We start from the raw sequence: 11,701 nt of genomic DNA on the forward strand, positions 1-11,701 counted from the left end.
GTGCAAATTTTTATCGGATTGCACGCATCCGTTTTTCTCACAGATCTTATATGCAGTCATGTGAGCAACAAGTCATTTATTAGCTGTTCTATTAATATCAAATCAAGATTGCCATTTTGTAAGGTAATTCAAGGAAAACATCATCTAAAACGTACCATTGTTCCTAGTGATTCCCCAATGATCCCCCATAATTATCTTCCATTGTTGGTTTCCATTAATCAAAAGATGCTACGGTCATATTTCTGAGTATTTTTTAATGATTTTTTTTATGGCATTTCAATATTACTCATAAAGTCATTGAACAGAGAATAAATAAGTGATGATGATGTTCAGGTCCACGGATGCTTAGAAAAATACCCATCAGTCTGAAGAGAAAGGGTTAACCTCTGTTGTACCAAGCTATGGAAAAATCTGCTCTGTAGCGATCACTGCGGAATCGTGTGTCTTGGACAATCCATTTAAATATATTTTATCTATCAGGCCCCCACCCACCTATACCAAAATAAGCCGGTCCACGTCACAGTCCAAAGATGGAACAATGGCGACACATGAAATGAACGTTCATTTTGGCTTTTTCTGTAGAGACCATTCATTTCAGTGGGGACTTTATATCTTTAAAGGGACACGTCACCTTTTTAAAACCTAAGCTTAATTTCCATGAAGTCTGTTCAGACTACAAAATGTCCACTATGATCAGTAAAGGATATTGGGATGATCCTATTTCAGCCCTGTTTCATATTTTAGAGGGTTGAACATTATTTTTTTTAAACTCTACATGAGCAGATTTACCCATTTACCCTAGAAATTCATATTCTCTCTCTTATCTGAACTGTACAGATTATAGTGGCACGTAAGAGGTTAACATAATACATTTCTCTGTAGTTTTCTTGTGTGTATGTGTTTTGTTTGTTTTTTGCTGGGAAAATCATATTTAATGATCTAATTTAGTTTTTTTATAAATAGGTAGACAGGGTCGGTTTAATATACAAAGGACTATGTACAGGCAGAAGACCGCAAATCCTTATTTCTCAGAGGTAACTTAAATCAATCCATGAGTATTATGATTTCCAAATTATATTTCATATTTGGCCATAGGAGTTTTCTTTTTTTTTTTTTTTTTCTTTTAACATAGATTGTACCCTAACCCTAAACCTGTGAGCCCCCCGGGGCTGGATCTTCTAGTTCCACATCACGCCAAGAGTTAGCCTTGAAACATGAACATATCTGTGCTTATAGGGGATAGCAGCAATGTATAAAACATTAAATATATATATATAACTCTGTAGTAATCAGGATCCTCGGATCCTCGGAGGTGGTGCTAACAGGCTTAGAGATATCATTGGCTCATTTAAAACTTCTATCACCATTAAACTATTTCTATTATCAATTAAATTTAAAGGACAAATGTTAAATCACAGTGAATTTTTGGCCTCAGAAACAATTGTAATAATTTTTTATACTTGGATGACTACCATGGGGGTGCAACTGTCGAATCTGCACCCTTGCCCTGGTGCCCAGGAGGGTCCTGTGACCCTTCTACAACAGAAGTACATCAGAATTAGTGGCATAAGTTCCCCACCCCCACCAACACCACAATTTCCAATAATTTACCTATTTTGAGTAATAAGGACAATAAAGAGCATCCTACTGATAGGGAATTTAGATTGTGAGCCCCAATGGGGACAGCGCCAATTATGTCTGTAAAGTGCTGTGGAATTTATGGTGCTATATAAGTGAGTAAAATAAATAAATAAAAATCATCCCCCCCCCCCAAAAAAAAAAAAATAGGTCAAATCTAGGTTATATATAGATATATACTGTATACATATGTATTATGTATGTATAAGACCTACATTTTACCAATTCTATATCTGAGAAATCTGCTTGACAACTGACCATGAAGGCAGCCATGTTTAAGGAATGGCGAAGCTGCCAGGATTGATTCAAGAATTTAGTTTCCTGGTGATATTTTTTAATATATTTTTTTTAGGGGTTTTTCTACTGCTCTTCCATCATGCTAAGAAAGCCGATGATGTCAAATTTTTCATTAGGAATTTATGGATTCTGAGAAATAAGTGATCAAAATTGACCATATCACACACTTTTTTTTACATCTTCTCATAGTTTTTGAACTCTCCTCTAATTCTCAAAAGGTCACTTTTTTGCCTTAGTTTTCGTAGGGCTGTCCACAGACAAGTCCGTATGTAAGTCCCATCGCTGATGAGGTCACCCGTTCTCTGGTGCATTGGTGAAGTCTATGACTTTGGCACCTGTCTGAGCTTCTATAGACCTCTTCACCGGGGCTGTGCCGACCTTGGTATGACTCCTGTCAGAGGGGGCAAGGCCGGTGGGGGCTCAGCGCCACCTTGAAGTCCGTGAATAAGGATCCTGGGGACCAAAGGTCTTTGTAAAGCTGGTGGAGGTGCAGTAGGACCTCTATAGAGGTAAAGTGCAGCACCTGGGTCCAGGTTGGACACAAGGCTTTGTGGGTAGAAGTACGGAGAAGGGAACATTCTTTGAAGAGCGGAGTAATTTCCAGCTTCTGCCAGTAATTCCAGTCCAACTGCGGTCTGTCTCTTCCACTTTGTCCTGCATAAGTAAAAAAGAAAACATAAGGGCCTTGATATTTCAGGAAAACCAATCTTATTTTATTATATTTTTATGACAATCACGTGATTTAAGGGTCCATAAGTTAGATGGGTGAACAGATGACCCAAGAAGCAAATCGGTGGGGAAGGGGAGGGGTGATAATTTGGTTGGAGTTGCCCTTTAAGAGTATTTTACCCTAAAATGTAATTAATATAATTGCCCCTCTACCCTCCTAGTATTAGTGTTTGGTGAAAGGATAACAGAACAGAACTATACAAGGTATTTGCTTTTTTCTGTATGATTTTAAATGTAGTGTGTGTATATATACGTACAAATATGTGTTTGTTTATTTATACATATATATATATATATATATATATATATATATATACATACATATATATACACACACACACACATATATATATATATATGTGTGTACATGTGGGATTAGTTGTTTTTTTTTTTTTATAAAAATATTAATGTGATTTTAATTCATTTCTTATTTTATAATATTTTAACCTGTTGTTATTTATAGCCTTCATTATTATTATTGTTTTTTTTTTTTAACTACATAACATTTATATAAATTCTGGAAATTATTTTAGATTACCAGATTCAAACTGTTAAAATTTGATTTAAAAAAAATGTAGTAAAATATGTAACATCATTTTTACTATTAATGGGTGATTTTTTTCTGCAGGTATTTCCAGAAAAAAAAATAATTAAGTGCATAAAAGTATCAGCATAGCTATAAAAAAAAACAAAACTGTAAATTGGATAATGTAAAAACACTATCTTAAAAAAAAAGTAAAGTTTGAGGGATGTGTATAAATATTCCAGCTTCTACCATGGTGCAATGCCCTTAGGACACCTCACTAGGAATGTCAAAATCTATTGTACATATTCTATAATAATTCAATTTCAAAAGTTGCGGAGTCGCGTACTCGCATCATCTCAGCCTTTATGCCTCCACCCCCCACCCCCTAGTAAAAAAATAAAAATCTGAATTCCAAGCCTGAATTATTCATTAATCATAATTATAATAATTATGTAATTACAGAAATGGCCTGTAAATTATTGATGCCTAAAGAAGAAATCGTTAATTTATTATTAATGTGTCAATGTGTTTATATATGGGTGTTTATGTGGAATATAATGATGTTGTTTTACTGATGCCAATAAAAATATGTAAATTTAAACAAATAGAAGCGCAAAAATTATTCTGCGTTTGAAAATATTATTATATCTATTTTTGTATTTTATTTTTATTCCCTGGATTTCTTTTTTCTCATTTTGTAAAGTAAATGAAAATAAAAAAAAAGTTAAAGAACAAAAATGATAGAACTAAAAACAAAAATACACAAATGAATGCAGAACAAAAAAAAAAAGTTTACATAATCAGAGAAAACTGCTAATCATGTAAATAATATATTGCACTGATATAAAGAAAAGACCAATAAAAATAAAAGTAAATAATATAATATATAATAATTATTAAATATAAATTAAAAACTATGAGAAAGTATAAAGTTGGCATTACTTTTTTATTACATAATTTGTAAAATCATATTATCAGCTTCCTATTAGCTTTAGCAATTTCTCTTCTCTGAGCACATGGATCAGTGACACTTATATAAAGAGTTAGTATAACTTCTGGATGAAAAAGGATGCTGAAAGTTGTTTTTTTTCTTAACCTTTTTTATACATTTTTCAGATTTGTGATTTTTTTTTTTGTCCTGTGTACCAATTAAAAGCTAAATCGAATCCGATGAATTGTGTATGTTTCTCATTGTGACTGTGAACAAAAGGGAACCTGACGCTACAACCTGAGCAATGAATAACAATCTGTCATCTCCAACCATGATTATTATGAAGAATGACGGCACCTCAGAACTATACATATTATCTCTCTCTCTATATGTGTATATGTAAATGTGTGTGTATGTATGTATATATATATATATATATATATATATATATGTGTGTATATATGTATGTGTGTAATATATATTTATAGATGTGTGTGTGTGTGTGTATATGTACATGTGTATATGTGTATATCTATATATATGTATAAATGTGTATATATATGTATGTGTGTGTAATATATATATGTATAAATGTGTGTATATATGTATGTGTGTAATATATATATATATTTATAGATGTGTGTATGTGTATATATATATGTATAAATGTGTATATATATGTATGTGTGTGTAATATAAATATATGTGTGTGTATGTATATATAGACGTGTGTGTGTAAAATATATATATATATATATATATATATATATATAGCGATATATATACAGAAAAAGAAAAAATATTTGTTATATATATATATATATATATATATAATATATATATATATTTTTTTTTCTGTAAAGGGAATAGATGATATGATGCAGGAACAGTGCGACATTGTGCCTGCGCTATAGTCTTGACATATCAGGTGTCGGGTTGTGAGTAAGAATGTCACGCAAAACACTCGCAATTCTTCTTTCTCCCACTCAGTGATTACACCGCAGGATTCTTCTTTCTCCCACTCGGTGATTACACCGCAGGATTCCCCTCTCCCTGTATTCCCGTGCAGTAATGCTGCCTGATTGTCGCAGGTGTTGTCCGTTTTCTCGCTTTTGGACATCAGCTTATAGAGCAATCACTCAGCTACCTGTATGGACTATCTTTCCCTGCACTTCCTCTGATAGCTGACACTTCATTGTTGATGTCAGATCTATGGGGGATTATTGGGGTGCAGTGCAGATCGGTGGGTTGTCTGCGCCTTTTGCAGGTGTGCGCTCAGGTTAGGATTTGGCGCTATTCTTGCGCCGACTGCTGGCATCAGTTTTGTAGTCGGGTGCACACTAAGAGGCGATGGTCTCTGTGTCCTGCCGCCAGCATTGATGTGACACCGGGCGCTAGATTTGCGGCCGCTTCGCTATATGTGCACTGACCTGCGGTTTTGGTACCAGGTCTTCACCTGGGTGTCGGTGAGGTTGAGTGAAGCCGCCAGCTCCATCCGGTCCTGCACACTCAGGTATTTCTGCCTCTCGAAGCTGCGCTCCAGCTGCGCCAACTGGTGGTCGGTGAAGGCGGTGCGGGCCTTGCGGGGCTTCTTCAACCGAACAGGGGGGCTGTCCCTGGAGCTGGAGATTTCCCGCTCCCCTTCCTCCTTTACTGAAACCATCAATCGTCACAAATAAAAGCCATTACTTATAATTATTAGTCGTTAATAACTATAATAAAGCCACAATCGCTGAGACAGTTAACAAAACTATCGCAGCTCACTGTATAAGCGTTTCTCTGTATTAGCTGCGATTTATACATTACATATATGGTATAGATTATACAATCTGTATGCTATGCCTCACTGATAAAGTGCAGGTAATAAAAGTTGTGTGCTTTATAATCATCCTGTTATAGATTATAACACAATTGTACAGAATATACATGAATCATGTTATCATTTATAAAGTACAGGTTATTATAGTTCTGAGTTGTAGATTATAGTCCTATGTTATAACAGAAGAATATTATAATGTGTAACACACAACTAATATAATCTGTCTTTTATATGTCATGTATAACACAGAACTAATATAAATCACACATAAAATACATCACATCTAAAATAGTCCTCTGTTATCTATATCATTAGTGATTATAATAGTCCTCTGTTATCTATATCATCAGTGATTATAATTGTCCTGTGTTATCTATATCATCATATTAAATATATATATAATACTAGCCCTGTTAAATGTGATACAAAAATACAGATTATAACAGCCCTGTGTTGTAGATTATAATAATTTGTTATATATCACATAAAAAGTACAGTTTATAATATTCCTGAGTTGTAGATAATAATAGAACTATGCTGTACATGACATAGAGATACAGATTATAATAGTCATGTGTTGTAGATAATAGTATTGTGTTATACATTTAAGTCTAAAGTACACAATATAATAGATGTATATTATACATATACAGATTATAAAGTCTGTATAAATATAAAGTACAAGTTATAATGGTCCTCTATTATTTATATCATAATGTAAAGTACAGATTATAATAATTGTTAGATTATAATAGTCAAATTTTAATCTATATAATCATATAAAGTACAAATGATAAATAATAGTCTAATAGTCCTGCAATATGCCTTGCATATAATCTGTGTATTATGTAACAGGACTATTATATGTTCTGTATATTCTGTAGATAATAATATTTCTGAGTTAAACATTCCATTTCAAAGTTCAGATGATAATAGTCTTGTAGGTTATGATGGTCCAACAGATATCACCTGCTGATACCAGAGCACAGTGGCCAGATGACAAAGTGACCTCTGCTCTGCTTCACCTGTATGCTCAGCACAGAAGGGCCATGTCTGGCGCCTAATACTGCACATACTGATCGGCTATAAAGTGCACAGATCCAGATCCTGTCAACAGATATAGCAGAGCTGGATGTGTTATTTGTAAATTAACAAAAAAAATATGTGTGTAAAAACTTAGTGTTCAAGGACAAACGCAGTGTGTGATTATAACCAGAGTCGGGAATATTCCCGCATATCTAAATAATAGTAATAATAATCTTAATAATAGCATAAAATAGTTGCATGATGACCTTAGAATGCTGTAATAGACGTATTCTATTGTGGACCATTCACTTAATTTTTTTCATAATTTACCCTGAATTATAGAAAGAATTAAAACAGAAAAAAAAAAAATCCATGTGTTAATATAACATTTTTTAAACATTATTGAAATATGTTGTCTGTACAAAACTTTTCGGATCCTGTCATTTTGTTATCTATTTATCATATCATCTATCTATCTATCTATCTATCCCATATCTATCTATCTATCTATCTATCTATCAAACTATCTAATCTCTTAATTGCTTTCCAATCTTTATGATGTATTTCTTCCTTTTTTTTTATTTTTATTTTTTTTATATCTTTATCTCTTATAATCTATTTATCTTATATATTTTTTCTTTCTATTTATCCTATATTTATCAATCTAATTGATATATCTTAATCTTTCTTCTTTTTTTTGTTCTAGCTATCATTTAATATCTATCAATCTTTTTGATATCTCATGTATCAATCTGTTTGCTATCTATCAATTCCTTTCCTATCTGATAAAAATATATATATATCTGTCTGTCTATCATCTTTCTCTTTCCCCTGTTCTAGCGCTTTATCTATCTGGCATGTGATAAGTAGTATGATGGGATATGATGAAGTTATTTCTACAAAATTGGACAGATGTGATGTTGTTCCCTTGGTCTATGACTGGTGTGGATGCAGTAACAGATCTTCTCCTAGTGACCTGCATTGCATGAAATTGTCTGTATGACACGTATACAGGGGTTTATGGGGCATTTTATGGTATGAGCTTGTGTGCTGCACTGACAAGGCAGAAGCTGATTCCCTCTGTAGGAGACAATAATCCGCTTAATTGAGCCACTTGGGAACCAGGAGCCTTCATCCAGAAATTCTCCACCTAACTAACCGGATCACAAGGAACTATCTTATATATCAGTTCAGCAAAAAAATGTAGAAAAAAATATATATACCAAAAACCATGTATTCGGAATTTTATGATTAGATAAGCTGTATAAGCTAAAAGCAAAATTACACACACACAAAAAAAGAATAGTCTGCCAAAATAATGTAATTCATTTTTTTTTAAATTGCAAATTAAATATCCATTTTGCTGTTTATAATATTCAAGATCGTTAAAATCATCTGATAAATATTTAATCCAAAAATATTAGCTGTATTTAAAGTTGAAAACCATCATTTCAAAAAAAAGTGCGAGATGATTAGGCAAGGAAAAAAAAGTATTTTGCTAGGTAAAAAAAAAAAACAACAAAACATGTATGATTACTTTATGTCTTATAATAAAAATACGATAAAAAAAATAAAAAGTAATTCTAGAAATAGACAAGACTAAAAAAAACACCCACCATACTTTATAATTGTTTGCATAATTTGTATTTTTTTAAGCACTATGTATTATATTTGCTTTACCGATTAAAAAAAACTTTTAGCCAAAACAGCAAAGTTCCCGTGTAAATACATTTCCCATTTTGCCCATAAATAGGCTGCGATGTTCTTGGTGAGTTCAGAGCTCCTATCACTTTAATCTTTAATGTCAGTTTTCATCTAATTGCATGGTAATAGATAGACCCGACTTGTATGACTAATTTGGATGTCCGCTTTTATGTTAATTCCTTACATATTTATTCCTAATATTTCTATCAGATAATGAGGCCTCTGAGGGAGGCTGCGGCCCTGGGATTCCAACTCATTAATTTTTTTCATACATATTGCGCCAGCATTTCCTATTGATATATGCAACTTTTTTTTCAGTGTGTATATAAAAAAATAGATATAAAACAAGAAAAACAAAGAAACAAAAACTTAAATGACTGTTTTTCAGAAAAGTTTCTACCAAATTGGAAAGGAGTCTTGGAGACTAGGTATAGAATTGTATGTATTATATATACTGTATATATATATATATATATATATATATATATATATATATATATATATATATATATATATATATATATATAGTCTTTATCATTATAGCCAATATTATAATTATAATTTTCCTTTAGAGACACAATCACATTTATAGGGTGTACTTTTTTTTAAAGATTAAGGAGAAGGTGAAGTAGGAAGGGGTAAACTCACCTTTACCTTTATATTCAGAATCAGAAGACGCAGAGCTGCTACTTTTCTCCAGTTTGTCCCTAAAGTCTTCAGCAGTTTTACTGGACAGACAATGGGTCAAGTCTTGGGCTGGTTGGCCATTACTGGAGTAAGGAGCGCAGGTTGCCAGAGGCTTACAATCTGCTAAAATGTCTCTGATTAAGAAGGAAGATGTGACAGTCCTGGATTGGGAAGGAGCTGAGAGTCCAGGCTGTAGATGGGACTCAATGGCCAAAGCGACCCCTTGTCTAGTGTTGACTCCTTCCAAACATTCTCTAGTTGGGGAAGGTGGAGGGGAGCAGAGGCTGCTGATTTCAGACCCGGGGCTGAGTTCCAGGGGTGACCTACTATCCCCCATCAATGGGTCCACCTGAGCAAGCCCAGGGCTATTAGCTCTATGGGACAGGATGGTGTCAATCCCAAATCCGTTAGATCCTTCCATTCCAGCCTCCTTGTACTCTTCAGAATAACATTGGGACTGAGCGAAAAAAAAAAATACCCTTAAAAATATTCTTCACTAATTCCCCAAAATACCGTCCAGTGTTGGTGCCATCCAGAAATTGTCCAAGAGGTCCCAGCGGTTATATCTCCTGCCCTGCAGCTGGGTGGTCGGGAGCCCTCAGGAGAAGACCCTTGTACAAAATCGATAGAAGATTCTGCCGTGTAACCAGCTCAATGATGATAAAATCGATCTGAAGAAAGGCATGCAGGAAGCTTCAGCTCTGAAGGAGAGAGGCAGGAGGGCAGAAGAAGAAGAGGTGGCTCTGATCAAGCCCAGCAGCCCAGACAGGGGGTCATCCTCTGGTAGGAGTCATCCTAGGACTCTCCAAGGACCAAGCTGTAGATGGGAAGAGTCCAGGACGCTCAGCAGACTTCAGCACCTTGGAGAGCGGCTCATGCGTCTTTGCGCACAGGGCACAGGTGCTGCTGACCAAACCTCCTCTTTGCAGAACAGGGGTCTTATGTTCTGGTTAGGACCAGATGAGAGTCAGGGTCTTCTGCCAATGACAAGACCACATCCAGGGTATTCTGCCTGTGACCAGTCCAGGGTCAGGATCCTGTACCTATGACCAGTCCTGGTCCAAGGACTCCTCTCCAGCTCCACAACCTTGCGGCTTTATTGCACAGAACACTCAGCAGCTTCTAGGCTGAGCAGTGTCCTGCTCCCGAGTCACCCAGGGGGTCCTGCAGGCTCAGATCTTCTCCTTTTGAACTCCTACGTTGCTTCTTGCACTGTCCTGCTTCTCCAGGAGTGGGGTAGGGGGAGGGGAGGGGTCCTCTCCAGTCTCAGATCTCCTTACACACTGTCACTTCAAGCCTTTTTCTCTACAGAACTTGTGTCACTTTGGCAGGGCTCATAATGTGTCAGCACACGTGTCACAAGAGCCCCCTCTCCCATTGGCTGCTGGGGGCTTTTTTTTGGCTGATGTCATGTAGGAGAAGGAACCTGATCCTCTTTCAGTTTGATTAAAAGAGACAGTGAATTAATTACAGCAGCTCACGGTCCGCTGTTTACAGGCAATTTCCACCTTGTTTGCTCTCATCCCATCATTCAGGAGCCTCTAATGATGCCATTAACCCTCTGCTGCCAGCCTGCAATGAAACCTGCCCCCCTCAGTCACCCATGGTGCCAGGTCTATGAGCATATGTGTGTAGAATAAGTGCAAGCTATGTACTATAATATATACACACTCCGCTATACAATACAATATATACACACTTACAATCCTGCTTTATATCGTTTTATTGCATCTATTTAAATGTTATTATTTTACTTTATTATTGTATTGTTTTGTACTGGAGGTTTTTTTTTAAATTACTGTTATAATAATATACTATTGAACAGTTTTGTTTTGATCTTGTTTTAATTTAATTGGATTTTGTTTTTATAATCAGATTTTTTTCCTATCCTTTAAAATAGTGATAATAAGAAAATGCACATTGCATGCATGACACACGTAAAAAAAATATATAATAAAATATACACATACAAATGCTAATTGTTAATTCAGATTAGCAATTAAATGTATATAAATTATTTAGGGTATTTGGAAATTTGGGAATCAAGCATAAGATGCCCATGGATGCCAGTGCCAAAGACTCTGCTACACCTGCACCATCTACATGTCAGACCCTACAAGTGTCTATAAGAGGCTGTTACTTTCTGATCTGATGGAGCAGGTGGAGTGTTACTTGTTGTCCTGACAGAATACAATGGGGGTGGGGGTCTCTGAGATATTATATAGGCTGCACATTTATATCAGCTCATTGCACTGAATTATTATAGATTATCAGGGAAATCCTGATCCATGGAGACAGTATGTCTGTCATCACCATGAGGTATCAGCAGCATCAGATATGTGGT

General features: G+C 35.0%; 1 protein-coding gene across 2 annotated transcripts; it reads right to left on the reverse strand.

Moving 5' to 3' along the window:
- Nucleotides 1-237: 237 nt before the first annotated feature.
- On the reverse strand, nucleotides 238-10,698 carry BARHL1 (BarH like homeobox 1). 2 transcript variants are annotated; one of them, XM_073640663.1, is made up of 3 exons: nucleotides 9,325-10,698; nucleotides 5,552-5,774; nucleotides 238-2,589 (listed from the first exon to the last, which is right to left on the reverse strand). In XM_073640663.1, exons 1-3 carry the CDS (start codon nucleotides 9,776-9,778, stop codon nucleotides 2,295-2,297), a joined length of 972 nt encoding a protein of 323 aa, XP_073496764.1. In that variant the 5' UTR covers nucleotides 9,779-10,698; the 3' UTR covers nucleotides 238-2,294. The 2 variants fall into 2 exon arrangements, with proteins under 2 accessions (XP_073496764.1, XP_073496763.1); XM_073640662.1 differs by having other exon boundaries at nucleotides 9,319-10,696.
- Nucleotides 10,699-11,701: the final 1,003 nt, after the last annotated feature.

The sequence above is a fragment of the Phyllobates terribilis genome, unplaced genomic scaffold (assembly GCF_046119375.1).
Source record: "Phyllobates terribilis strain yellow unplaced genomic scaffold, ASM4611937v1 Scaffold_7__3_contigs__length_470593459, whole genome shotgun sequence".
In the NCBI taxonomy this organism is placed as follows: domain Eukaryota; kingdom Metazoa; phylum Chordata; class Amphibia; order Anura; family Dendrobatidae; genus Phyllobates; species Phyllobates terribilis.